This window comes from Phoca vitulina, unplaced genomic scaffold, assembly GCF_004348235.1.
Source record: "Phoca vitulina isolate PV1807 unplaced genomic scaffold, GSC_HSeal_1.0 scaffold5, whole genome shotgun sequence".
In the NCBI taxonomy this organism is placed as follows: Eukaryota; Metazoa; Chordata; class Mammalia; order Carnivora; family Phocidae; genus Phoca; species Phoca vitulina.
The window spans coordinates 66,116,107-66,130,830 of NW_022589708.1; the positions used below are offsets into that span (position 1 = coordinate 66,116,107).

Sequence of the window (14,724 nt, forward strand, 5' to 3'; positions counted from 1 at the left end):
ATGGATATAGGAAAAAAGTCAAGAGACAAAGCAAAGTATTCTATTCCAAATGGAATATATATCAGTAGGGCAAATTCTGATATTCTAGGAAGAATCCAATTTTATGCAGTATGTTATAATTTAATTGCTGGTCTTTGACTTGAGATTAACAGATGCTGAATTTTAAATATAACCTCTGTAATTTGATGAAAGAAAAAATCAATAGAAAAAGCAATATGAGAGGTCAGAAAAATTAGTCTTCCATTATCTACGATGAATGAGGGGACAAAAGCAAATCTAGTTTATATTTAGGTTCTGCCTTTTATCAGTATTATGAATTGGGCAAACAATTTTCCTTGTGTCTGAGTTTCAGTTTCCTGATTGGAAAATGAGGGTGTACTATTTCAGATAGCTTATAAACTGGGGAAAAGAGTGTATGCCCAAACTGTAAGATTAGATTTTTAGATCCTGATTTATTTAGCCAAGAAGACAGACTCTGATTGGAAGTTAAGTGGCCACACAGCATAGGAGCAGAATTCCCTTTGGCCCCAAAATCTGGCATAGAGATTCTGGTGACACTGCAAGGTAGAGTCTGGTTGGGTCAGAGACGCTTAATTGTTTCCTGTGTGGTAGTCCTTTAATAGACTATTTAAGGACACCTGGGTGGCTCAGTCTCTTCAGCTCAGGTCATGATCCCGGGGGTCCTGGGATGGAGCTCTGAGTCAGGCCTGCTTCTCCCTCTCCCACTCCCCCTGCTTATGCTCTCTCTGTCAAATAAATAAATAAAATCTTTAAAAAAAATAGACTATTGGGCGCCTGGGTGGCTCAGTCGTTAAGCATCTGCCTTCGGCTCAGGTCATGATCCCAGGGTCCTGGGATCGAGCCCCACATCGGGCTCCCTGCTCTGCGGGAAGTCTGCTTCTCCCTCTCCCACTCCCCCTGCTTGTGTTCCCTCTCTCACTGTGTCTCTCTCTGTCAAATAAATAAAATCTTTAAAAAAATAAAAAAAAAAATAGACTATTTAAAAATCTGGAAAAACTTTTAATTTTTTAATTTAAAATTTAAAAAAATTATTTTAGAAAATGTTTACAAGCTTTGGGCTCTACTGGTTCTTGAAATATTTTACTGCCAACAAGTCTTCACCTTATGAAAATAGCAAAATAAATACCATGTTGTTCCTGAGAAGTCTCTAATTTTCCTACATTCCCCAAAAGTACATTTCCTTTAAGGAGGGACAACTCATACGGTTATGAGCGCAAGCGAGAGAATACTTGTAAAGTGTTTGACATGTACTAGGTACCCCTCCCCACCCCCCCGGCTCACCAAATAGTAGTTCACTTTTCTGAAAGGTACACTTTGATACATTGGTTCTTCTACATTGATTAAGAAGGAAAAACAATGGCATATCTTGACATTTGTCTATGAACCCCCACATCAGGCTGTGGTGGGACTTTCAAAGTGATTCTGCATATTCAAACCTAGATTTTTAAGTCAGCATATTAGTTATGAGCTGTACTACTAATCAAACTTTATATTTTTTTAGGCAAGACCCAATTTACTCAATTATACGACTGGTAAAATACAAAGATTAGAAAACTGGGACACAGTAGGGGGTCTCTGTAATGGGCTATCCTGAGTCTTTCTTTGGTGCAAAGGAAAGAAAAGTGGAAAAACAGACACTAGAGAGTTGAAAATCTCTCTCTATATATGGCTGTTAGGAAAAAAAATTACATACAGTATTAAGTTATTGTCTTAAAACACCAAACCTTTCCCAGAGAATAAAATACGAATTATTCATGCTTTTGGATCAACTTATTATATGAAAACCTATTCTATAAAAATATAATCAGACATACACTTGTCTCAGATTCACTGGAGAACTGGAGTTTTGATCTGGGAAAAGTAGAGAGAAGGAAGATAAAACCTAAAGGATAATTTTGGAGCTTGAGATTGAGGTCTACGGACTTGATATGGAAGAGGAGGCATTAAAGACAGAAAGTGAGGTGAGAAGAGGGAATTAGCATTGGTTGAAAACCTACCCCGCCCCCATGTAATTAACTGTTATGAAAAAGCTCTGGGAATTAAGTAATTATGTTGGATGAAAACAAGGATCCACCAGTAGGCATTTCATTTTCTTATCACCTATTTGCGGCTTCAAATAAGTATTATCACTTCAAATACAAAGAAGCAGAAATTTATATTATAATCTACTATGAACCTAAACAGCTATTATACTTAGTGAAGCATAGAAAAAAATCACTTAGCTTATGATTATATTTATGTTTCCAGTTATGGGTAAAGATGGTGATAATTTTACATGACTCCTAAGATAAATGAATGAAGTGTAATAGTTCTCATAGTCCTCAAATTTTGGTGTACTTTAAAGATCCTGATCATTTGCAGAACATATTAAAAATGGTGATATAACTCCCATCCAGAGATTCTGACTGCATAGGTCTGAGGTGAGACCCAAGCATCTACATGTTTCCTAAACATCCTTTTGATACTAATGCACATTGACATTTGAGGACCACTGAGTTCATGCAGTGTGAATGATGGGAAAGTCTGGATTTGATTTCTTAGGAAGATTCATTTCTCTCTCTCTATTTATGTGGGGCGCATGGCGCTGCTTAGTTAACTTCATTTAGTTGCACAATTCCAAAATCGATCCCCAAGTTAACTAGCTCAGAAATAACATCATTAGAAGGATTACAAAAAGCATACATGTATTTAACATTGTAGGTTAGGGTCACTTCTTAAGATGAGTCCCCAGGTATTCTAATACTATTTTGGTCACTAGATTAAGTAAGTCAACTTTTATGGTACACATACAAAGGGAGTTACTTTTGATTTGTTCACAGGCCAGAAAGGTCAATTTATATCAAATCTATTTTTCTTCTTTCCAATCTCTTCAGTGATGGGTTGCTTAGCTATTTACTCTTCTATGTAAAACCAGTCTCAACAAGCTAATATCAGTATGGAGGATTTGTATAACTTACTCATCTTATAGTTTAATATGGATTTAGAAAACATTGCTATTAGAATAGGATATGTTAAGGTTGTTTTAAGACACATAAACTGTCAAATCAGCTTAGAACAGTGGCTTTTAAACTGTGTCTCAAAGTAAAATATGAGAAATACACTTCATATCATAACCCTATATATCCACACAATAAACACTCCAGCAAATAATATTTACCTGAACAGATAATTATTTTTTCTATTATTTACTATTTCTATTTTTACTATTATTTACTATTTCTTATTTTTGAAAATGCTCATAGCAACCCATTAAATTGATTTCATGCATTATTAATGGTCAAGAAAACAGTTTCAAAAATACTGATCAGAAGACTCTCTCCTATTAGGGTTAACCCTGGGCCAAATAATCAAGCTTCTAGCTTAAATTTTAGGATTCCAAGTAAACAGCTCAAAGTTGTAATGTCCAAGAGAAGGACAGTCAATGCTAACAGGAATACAAGTCTGAAAAGCGATGGAATAGGACTTGGTGAATTGAGAAATACCAGCTCAAGATCAGAGATGTGGCAGTCACTAAAGAAAAGAAGGCTTGCTTCACGCCATTTTATTCTATTTAACTTCTAATAACAGGAGTACAGAAACATGGATTGATGGTGTATAAAGAAAATTTGGGGGAAAAATTTGGAGGCAAATGAGCATAAGAGCACCATTAGCCACAATATAATAACAATGAGGCCAGGAAGAGTTGTGTACTTCAGGAGAGTCTCTTTAGTTAATTTCCCAAGTTCTGTGCTCCCTCAATGACATGGTTCCTTTTCCAAAAGAAAAGGGTTGCAAAAGTATCACAAATATTATGACTGCAAGCCCCAATAAGAGCTTTTCCCTTGATTAAAAATACAATTTCTTATTGCTGAATCTACCAGTATGAATTCTAAGAACTAGAGAATAATGCAATCTAAAATACATTTCTTTTAGAAAAGAAGGGAGAAAACAAGTAACATATGACTTTTATTTACTGTTTTGACTGCTAAGTAGCACAATACACTAGGAAGCCTCTGAACAGGTCATTATTGCCACCCTATGCTACCACTCGTGTCTGTATTCGTGTTCTGCATAAAATGTGATTAATAAACCAATAAGGGAGTAGTGATATACTACCATACTAAGAACACACAAAAACCCATCAGTGCTCTTGATGGGATGTGTAAGGTACTCTAGAGTCCTCAACCTTCTCTGTCCATAGTCTTCAAAACCCAGCTCACATGCCACTTAAATAAATAATAATAAAACCAAATGATCATTTCTTGAGTGCCTATTATGTGTCAGGAACATTGAGAATCGATAACTTAGCAGGCTAGGTGCATTATAGGTACCATTTCATAGGATTTTTACCTCATTTGATATCTTATTAGATAAGCGTAAGTAGCTCATTACACTCAGGAAGAAACTAAGGCTTAGAGAGATTAAGCATAACTTGTTTGTGTAACTTGACCAAAGTCACACAAAAAGGCGGTTGTGTTTGACTTGTTTGGGAAACAATCAGTTTGGTTGGCTTCTCACAGGGCATTCCAGAGAGTGAGACAGAGTTAGGCATTCATTCATTCAACAGTAATTTATTGAGGGCCTTCTTTGTAGTAGTAAAGGACAATGAAATATGAGGGTGACATAGAGGTGCTTTAGGAGTGAATGGAGGGAGCCTGGATCAGTGTGGGGAGGTAAGGAAGGCCAGTTAAGCAAAGGCCTTGCAGGTCATATTACAGAACTTCGCAAGCAATGAAGTACTACTGTAGTTTTTTTTTTTTTTTTAAGTCAGGTTTATTGAGATCTAATTTACATATAATAAAATTAACTCTTTTTAAATGCACATTTCCATGAGTTTTGACAAATGCATATTTTAGGTAGCCACCACTACAACCAAGAACATTTCCATCATGCAAAAATGTTCCCTTGTGCTCTTGTCCTGCCATCCACAGCAAGAACTGAACTGTTTTCTGTCCCTCTAATTTTGTCTTTTCCATAATATCACATAAATGGAATCACATAGCATATTTTTGCTGTCTGCTTTCTTAAGCTTCACAAAATACTTTTAAATTCCATATATGTTGTGCATATCAGTGGCTCATACCTTTTATTGCTGAGTAGTATGCCATATAATGCTATATCATAGTTAGTTTATCCACTTACCTGGTGACGGACACTTGGGTTATTTCTAGTTTTTGGCTATTATAAATAAAGCTGCTATGAACATTCACATACAGGTCTTAATGTGGACTAATATTTTCATTTCTTTTGGGAAGATATCTAAGCTTAGAATTATTGGGTCAAATGGTTAAGTGTATGTTTAACCTTGTAAGATACGGACAGACTGTTTTTCAAGTGGATGTACCATTTTACACTCCCACCAGCAAGGTACAACCAGTGGCTCCACATTCTCATCAATGCTTAGTATTGCCAAGCTATTGAATTATATCAATTGCAGTATGTGCATAATGCCATCTCACTGTGTTTAAAATTGAATTTTTCAAATGAATAATGATGTGGAGCATGGTTTCATGTGCTGATTGGCCATCTGTATATCTTCTTTGTTACTGTGTCTGTTCAAATCATTTGCCCGATTTATATTGGGTAGTTTGTCTTTTTATTGTTGAGTTGTAAGATCTTCTTTCTTCACTTCCATTGATCTACCTATCTTTATACTAATCCTCCAACTCTGTTCATTTTTTATTTGTTTTGGCTATCTTAGGTCCTTTGTATTGTCACAGAAATTTAAAATTCAGCTTGTTAATTTCTACCAAGAAAACCAAAATCGCCGGCTGGAATTTTGATTAGGTTTGAGTCTATAGACCAGTTTGGGGAGAACTACCATCTTAACCATGTTAGGTCCTCTGATCCATGAATACATATTACTGCATTTCTTTATTTTTAATTTTTTTACAAAAATATTTTTTAGTTTTTATCATATAGGTCTTTCACAAATTTTATTAAGTACAACCCTAAGTAGTTCTTGTTTTTGACACTATTATAATGGTTTTGCTTTATTTAAGTTTCCAATATTTCACATATAAACACGTTATTATAATTTATTTTTGAATACTGACCTCATATCATGTGACTTTGCTAAATTCACTTATTATAGTACCTTTTCTCAGCCACCTTAGAATTTTCTACTGGCCTTATTGAACTGGCTATGACCTCCAGCCCAATACTGAATACAAATAGTGGGTGAGAACATCCTTCCCTTGTTTTGATCTAGTGGGAAAGCATTCAGTCTTTCACCATTAAGTAGGATGTTAGCTGTTATGTTTTTTGTAGATAGCATTTATTACACTGAGTTTAATTTCTAGTTTACTGAGAGTTTTATTATGAATATATGTTGAATTTTTCAACTGTTTTTCTTATGTCTATTAAAATATCATACATTAAAATATCAAAATATCTGTTGATATGGTGTATTACATTGATAGATATTTTTGAATATTAAACCAACTCTGCATCCTTGGGATAAACACCTCTTGTTTATGATGTAATCCTCCTAGATTTGATTTGACAACTTTTAAAGGTAATATTAATATTGCACCTATGTTTATGGTGGATATTGATCTGTAATTTTATCTCTTGTAATTGTTACTGTTATCAGGGTGATGAAACCTCATAAAATGAGGTGTAAAGTATTACCTACTCTTCTATTTCTGGAAGACTGAGTATAATTGGTATTAGTTTTTCCTTAAATATTGGGTAGAAATATTAAATCATTTTTTAACATCAATCAACTCTTCAGTAAATTAAGTCTATTATTTTTCTTTGTGCTAAGGATGAAAAAAATCTAGACTTTGAATAATGGACTGTTTTGAAGTCTGTTCATAAGTATGAGTAGTGTTTTTTAAAATATGTAAACATTTAATATATGCAAACATAAACAATGAACTTTTTCTTATTCCTCTTCAAGCTTGGACTGTGACTCTTTATGACAGTCATATCATAAAAGAAGTATTCTGGTTTTTCAAATGTTGGTGTATACAAGAATAACTAAAGAATATAGTTTATAGGTTCTCCCTTTACCAACATGACAAATAATCAGCCTATACTCAACATTTCAATTCCCCTGGCACCTTAGGAAGAGCTTCTAGACTAAAATCTATAGCCCAGGCCATGGCTACTCTCCTGTCTTACCTGGCTTGCTCATTCTATTCCTTCACCTCACCTTTCACCTTTAGCATATCCTTGGACCCGCCATACACATTGTACCTTCATGTCAGCATGGTCCCTCCAGCAACCTGTTAGTTTACTTGTACCTGTTATTTAAACAACATACGAACCACAAATGCCAATTCTAGGCTCCTCTGTTGCCAAGTTATGTCAGAATGGTATAGAAACTGAATCAAAGTCTTCTATAAAGACATGGATCATCTGACTCTTGACTGGCATTTTCTTGCAATAAGTAAGCTAAGAACAGCAACAAAAAAAGTAATATCTTTAAGACATAAGAATGAGCAGGAAGTAAGGCATATAAATGAATATATTAAAAATTGAGCACTCTTGCCTTTTGTCTTTTATTTTTATTTATTTTTTATTTTTATTTATTTTATTATGTTATGTTAGTCACCATACAGTACATCATTAGTTTTTGACGTAGTGTTCCATGATTCATTGTTTGCGTGTAACACCTTTTTGTCTTTTAATATAAAGAACTATGAGTGTTTTATGAATTATTACTTAACTCTTACCAAAGTTAAAATAATGTTGCCTAGGAGGAAAGTATATTTAAAGTTGTCCTAACAAGACAAAAAGAATCTCAATACATACATATATGCAGATATATTTTAAACATGGTTAAAATGCGATTCAAATAAAATTTATGATCATTAAATTCTAAATTTATTTTCTTATTCCTTGAAATCTAGCCATTATTAGATAGGTTGCTTATCTTAGTTTTAGGTAAATAACATTTTATTTATAATCAATGTCTAAAGTTAAGTCTATAAATTAGCAATACTGTTTAAGATGATACAATTAATTTTGTAAAAGCACAAGATTTTTTCCCCATCATTCATTTACAAAACTGAGCATGATTTAAAAAATTATTACATGAATAAAATGAATAACACAGTAGTAAGGAAAAGACATAGATCAGGTTGGGAACTTCTGTTTTCCAGAAGTTTTCAGGGATTCTTGCTTCAAAATTAAACCAGAATCTCAATTCTAAGAAAAAAAGTTTCTTTTACAGTTTTGGAAGTTACTGCTATTTTTTTTTAATACAATTTTTGCCAAATCAAAGACACAAAACAAATAGATAAACTCAAAGTTTACTGCTTTAATTATTAAATAAGCCAAACCAAAGCTTGTTGGTTTAATTATTATATAGCATTTGTTAAATTAAAGAAGATATTCAAGTCAAGGCCATATAATCACTAAAGAATTATGCTTAGACGCAATATCCTTTTCCTTTTCAAAACCTAAGAAATGCAAGCTATACATTTTTCACTATTTTAAAGAACAAAATAAAAATTAGAATCTTATGAATCTTATGTTAAATTTAGTACCAAACACAAATACACACGGGCTTTTATGCATATTCATTAATATTATATCCTATATGCTTTCAAAAGAGGGATAAAGGTTTATTTTAGGCAAATGATTAATGTATTTCAAAGGATCACTCAAATTCCATAATTTAAAGAAGTCTTTCTTATTTGCTTTATAGTTCAATTCATATTTTAATAATTTAAAATCCAATTATTATTGCCAAGATATTATAGGCAATTTTACATCCCATTAACCTTGCTTTGTTTTAATTATAAAGATCCTTTGTTAGATTCCTTTAAATGATCCAGTTTATAATTTCAGCCTGTCCTAGGGAGTACTTTAATTCAGCTGCACATTCATCAACTGTTTTTGTCCTGTTAATTGTAGACAACTGCACAATTGCTTTCTCTAGCTATGATTGATGAATTATATCCATGAGTATAGCTGGTAAGTAGGATAAACATTTATAACAATTTCCACTTAAAGATTTTTAACTTCATTCCCACAAGGACAAATTAAAGACTGATACTCTAACGACCAAGAGAAAGTGCTTTTTATATGTTTCATTTTAAATTATTAGAAAAAGTTAAGAAAAAGGCTGTATATCCATGCAAATGAGATAAAAGAGTGTATAAAGAATCTAATTTGTGCTTAACACACAGTAGGCCTCAACAAATAGAAGCCAGATAAATGGAGTAATGTGTCTTTACTGTAACTACATCCCAACTATCTCAATATGATACTTTTTTGATCTGAAACTCCCAAGTTCAAATTTATGAAAGAGAAAGGTCTAAATTGAAAGGAAATGAAACAAACTAAAGGTGAGAGTCAGCAAAACTCTGAATATACGTTATAAGTAATGACAACAACAAAACTCCCATTTTTAAAAGCCTATGTTGCAGAAGTTATAATAAATGTCATATATTATTTCCAACCTTCAGAGAAAATGGGCAAGAAAGGTGTTACGCTCTTCTACAGATGTGAAACTATGTCAGAGGGAGATTATGTTACATGCCTAGAGTCTGACAGTTTATCAATACGAGAACTGATATTTGAACTCCATACAAATGATACACATATGCGATGTGTTGTAATAGGCACTGTGGAAAGAGCCCTACAAAACACACGGCGACGAAACAGGCCCTGACACTGCGGTATGGGAAGTATACACCAGAGGAACTGGAAGGTGCTATGAGAACGTGGGAAGGCACCTAATCCGGACTAGTGATGGGGGAGGGGTTGGCACTCAGTGAAGACGTTATTTTCATTGAAGTATGAGAAATGAGTGTCTTCAAGCAAATGCCTGTCTTCTCTGTATTGTGGACTGCTGGGGAAAACATTCCGGTATCAAGGACAGCAGTCTCTATCTGGTCCTCCAACATCTGGGCCAGATGCCTAAGGTTCCTGTCTTTTCTCTCCCCTGCTCTTCTACACTGGCTATTTTCAATATTCTCCTCTCTTCTCAAATATGACACCCACCTCTCCAAATTTTCTTCATTTTCAGTAAATGGTCCTTCCTGTCACTTCATAGAGAAAATAGAAGGTATCATCAAAAACCCCTCTGAATCCTGCCACCAATATAACTGTCTGCCCCCTTTCTCAGTGCTTTACCACAGGGACCAACCCCCATACCTCTGTCTCACCCCTCTCAGAATATTCAGTGACCATTTAAAAAATACTCAAGTCCTTCTTTCCTTCCAAAAAATACCCCACTACCCCAAAACTCACCTCCAGCAATCACCCTATCTTTCCTCTTCTTGGCCAAATTCCTTAGAGTTGCTGTATGTGTGGACTATACTCATCTTCTACTCATTCCTCAGCTCAGAACAACCTAGCTCCTGGCCCCAGTTCTCTCATTAAATCACCACTTTCTCACAATCATTCCCTGAATTATCTGCTCCTGCAGTACCCTCGACTTTGGCACATTTATTATATCAGTAATTGTAAGACTGTTGTCCCCATGAGACTGCAAGCTCTCTTGCAGCAGGGCCTGGGTCTATACCCAGCATCTTTAGCACACAGGTACTCACCAGTGTACCTGTGAATGAAATCAACATTGACAGTCTCATCACTGAATCCAGTGGTCCCTTTCATCCTAGCTTAAAAACCCTTTTGTTGCCTGTTCATTCCGTCTCAAACACTCTCGTAACCATTCTTTCCTTAATTCCTTCAATATCTGTGATTGTGAACTACGTGTTGAATATTATTCCAGAAACCAGGAGTATATCAGTAAAGAGGACACAAATTCTTAAGGAAAAGAATCACACCATTCCTTTGGCCCAGAATTTTATTCCTCTATTTTTTTTTTCTTTCACCTATATGTTCTAACCATCTCTCAGTTCTCAGTGAAGATGGCATTCTATTTGGATACACTTTTTTTTGAACCTCCTGGGTTTTTTTTTTTTAATTTTATAGACTATTTTTAGAGCTATTTTAGGTTCACAGTAACCGTGAGTAGAAGATACAGAGATTTCCCAGATATTCCTTCCTCACATACAGGCCCGCCCCCATTATCAACATCCCCTACCAGAGCAGTACACTTGGTACAAATGATGAACCTACCCTAATATAGTATTATCACCTAAGGTCCATAAGTTTACATTAGAGCTCACTCTTGGTGTTGTACATTCTATGGGTTTCGACAAATGTATAATGACATGTATCCACTATTATAGTATCAAACAGAGTAGATTCACTGGCCTAAAAATCCTCTGTGCTCTGCCTGTTTATGCCTTCCTCCTCCCTAACCCCTGGCAACTACTAATCTTTTTACTGTCTCCATAGTCTTGCCTTTTCAAGAATGTCATATAGTTGGAATCATACAATAGGTAGCCTTTTCAGATTGGCTTCTTCTACCTAGTAATATGCAATTAAGGTTTCTCCATGTATTTTCATGGCTTGACAGCTCATTTATTTTTATTGTTTATTTTGTAAAGATTTTATTTATTTATTGGACAGAGAGAGAGAGGGAGAGCAAGAGAAAACAAGCAGGGGGAACAGCAGAGAGGGAGAAGCAGATTCTCCACTGAGCAGAGAGCCCGATGTGGGCTCAATCCCAGGACCCTGAGATCATGACCCGAGCTGAAGGCAGATGCTTAACTGACTGAGCCACTCAGGCACCCAGAGAGCTCATTTCTTATTATCACTAGATAATAAATATTCCATTGTCTGGTTGTACTACATAAATAAATGGGTATCTGCTTATCCATTCATCTACTGAAGGACATCTTGGTTGCTTCCACGTTTTGGCAATTATGAATAAAGTAGCTATCAACATCTGTGTGCAGGTTTTTATGCGAACATAAGTTTCAACTCTTTTGAGTAGATATAAGGGAGAACGATTGCTAGATCTGTAGTAAGAATATGTTAAGTTTTGTAAAAAACTACCAACCTATTTTGCAAAGTGGCTGTACCATTCATATTCTTACCACCAGTGAATGAGAGTTCCTGTAGCTCTACAGCCTGGTCAGCACTTGGTGTTGTCAGTGTTCCAGATTCTGGCCATTCTAATAGGTGTGTAGTAGTATCTCATTGTTTTGATTTGCATTTTCCTGATGACTTATGATGATGGGCATCTTTTCCTAAGCTTATTTGCCATATGTAGCTCTTCTTTGCTGAGGTGTCTGTTAAGGTCTTCGGCTCATTTTTTTAACCAGGTTGTTTATTTTCTTATTGTTGAATTTTAAGAGTTCTTTGTATATTCTAGAGAACAGTCCTTTATCAGAAGTGGCTTTTGCAAATATTTTCTCCCAGTCTGTGGCTTGTCTTTTCATTCTCTTGACACTGACTTTTGTAGAACAGAAGTCTTTAATTTTAATTTAGTCCAGACTATCAACTCTTTCTTTCATGGATCATGTCTTTGGTATTGTATCTAAACAGTCATCACCAAACCCAAGGTCATCTAGATTTTCTCCTATGCTATCTTCTATACATTTTATAGTTTTGCATTTTACATTCAGATCTCTGATCCATTTTGAGTTAATTTTTGTGAAAAGTATAAGATCTGTATCTAGATTTATTTTTTTGCATGTGGATGTCCAGCACTATTCAATGAAAAGGCCATCTTTGTTCTATTGTATTGGTTTTTCTTGGATACATTTTTTGAAAACCCTGATAGTCCTACCACCTGGAGAATATATACCCTTTCAGTCTAGAGTAAGTGCCCTGTCTTCTACTTGTATTAATACCTATACCACCTCTATCATGGCACCTTTATAATAGTGTATGTGTTATTCTAATTTTGCCTTTCCCCAAAAATTCAGAACCATGTTTGTCTCATTCACTTCTCTAGTCCCATCTCCTATAATAGGATTTAGTATGTAGTAAATACTGAACAGACATTTGCTGTATTAATGCACACATGATCTGTTCTTTTATATTTATAGCTAGTCATGTTTCAATTTTTGTTCCAAAATAATCTTTATTGGAGGAGCAACTGGTATGAAAAATGAAAACAAAAATCTAGAATGGCACAAAGAACATTATGGTGAGCATTTTGAAGGTTTCTATAATTCCAACTCTTTTCCTAAAACAAAATAAAATGAACTCCAAACTCTATCACTGAACAATAAAATAGTATTCAGGACTAAAACCTCTGGTATTAGCAAATTTTTCCCCTTCCCTGTTCTAAGACAATAGCTATAATCTTAAGTGCTGAAGATTCAATTATATTAACTCTTCAGAGAGTTACTGATGACAAGATAATTTTTGTTTTTTCCTTCACAGTTGAAACAAATTGACAAAATTAGCATGTATGTGAATTGAGAGATTTTTATAATTGATATGAAAATGAATAGTCTGGGCAACATTTTTTTTTCTATTTTTCATTGCCTTAAGATGGATAATAATTATTATCAATTCTTATCACAACAAAGTTTTATAAGAACTACAGTATGTTACTATGTAAAATTAGTATTTATGTTATAAAAGAAAACTGGTATTTTCCTGCATCTTTTGCTTTGCAGCGAATGTAAAATTTATTTTAACTTTTAGAGATGTGTTATTATGACTAAAAATAATTCAGTCATAGAATATGTAAATGAAAAATATATAATAAAATGAATTATAAAAACAGAAGTTATGTCTCTGAATTATTATAATAAACTGATGGGAAAAAACTATTACTAAAAAGGAATACTAAACTGCATTTATTTTTTTTAAATGGGTTTCATTACCATATATAAACTAATTTTCAAGGAATATATTGTAAAATATTCTTTCATGACACTTCCCTGGATAAAGAGTTTTATATACAGTAAGCATTATTCCCTTATCATCAATTTAGTTAAATATAGTTTCGAATAAGAAATAAATAGATCATGCCAAATATTCAGTCACTATTTTCCAAAGAATACACTGTATCATAGAAAAAACATTGTAAAGGATGCAGGTTGTTGGCTGACAGAGGCTATACATCTCAAAATGGTGACACTTAACATCTGTCTCAATGTATCCACTGCCAATAAAGTATTGGAAAAATCACAGTGAACAATTGTTTATCCTAAAGTGATAAATACAATAATGAGCTCAAACACAAATTTACCTACAGCATCATTTTAACAGTGGGATATATGAATTCCTAACCTGACTGTTCTACTCCCCATGTTTAACATTCTTCACATTTTCAGTTGGGTAACCGAGAGCATGGTATGTTCAGATAAAACTACTTCTCATGAACTGAGATGGGCTGAGGGAGTGAACACTGAGCAAGGCTTTGAAAACAGATGGAGTGGCAGATGGGACTGCAGGCTGGGTTCACTTGATCTGTGTTAAACAACTTTTCTACTCAGTAGGATGGGGCTTAAATCTCACAAAAACCTTATAAAGTTTGTTCCTTTAGTTCATAGATGCTTTTCCCCACCTTAAAATAAATATGATTTATATCTTAAACTTTGTTCCTTTTAAGTTTAATTACCTCTGTGATAAATTATTTAACTCAAGTATATTTTCTTATTCATTTTTAGAACAGATGGTAGGAGAGCAGTTGCCTAGCGGAATAAAATGTACACGGACTAATTGTCTAAAAATTGTAAAATTAATTACCTTCCTTCATTGATGAGTTCAATAAATGCAAGTCCTGCATTCTTCTGAATAGAATTCTGCCATTCCTAAAAGGAGAAACCAAACCAAGTATAAGAAAAATGAGCATGTAAACAAAAGTAACATCTGGTTTAAGGATCATGTTGATGTTGTTAACAACTTCCATGTGATATCATTTCTAAATCTTTTAAAAATATTTTTAAC

At 34.1% G+C, this 14,724-nt stretch overlaps 1 protein-coding gene across 11 annotated transcripts in view; it reads right to left on the minus strand.

Moving 5' to 3' along the window:
* NBEA (neurobeachin) overlaps positions 1-14,724 on the minus strand; it is a 696,015-nt gene that overhangs the window by 314,955 nt on the left and 366,336 nt on the right. For all 11 annotated transcript variants that reach the window (XM_032403205.1, XM_032403204.1, XM_032403196.1 and 8 more), the window contains one exon: positions 14,524-14,588. In XM_032403205.1, the coding sequence (XP_032259096.1) occupies positions 14,524-14,588 (65 nt within the window). The remainder of the gene's footprint in view (positions 1-14,523; positions 14,589-14,724) is intronic.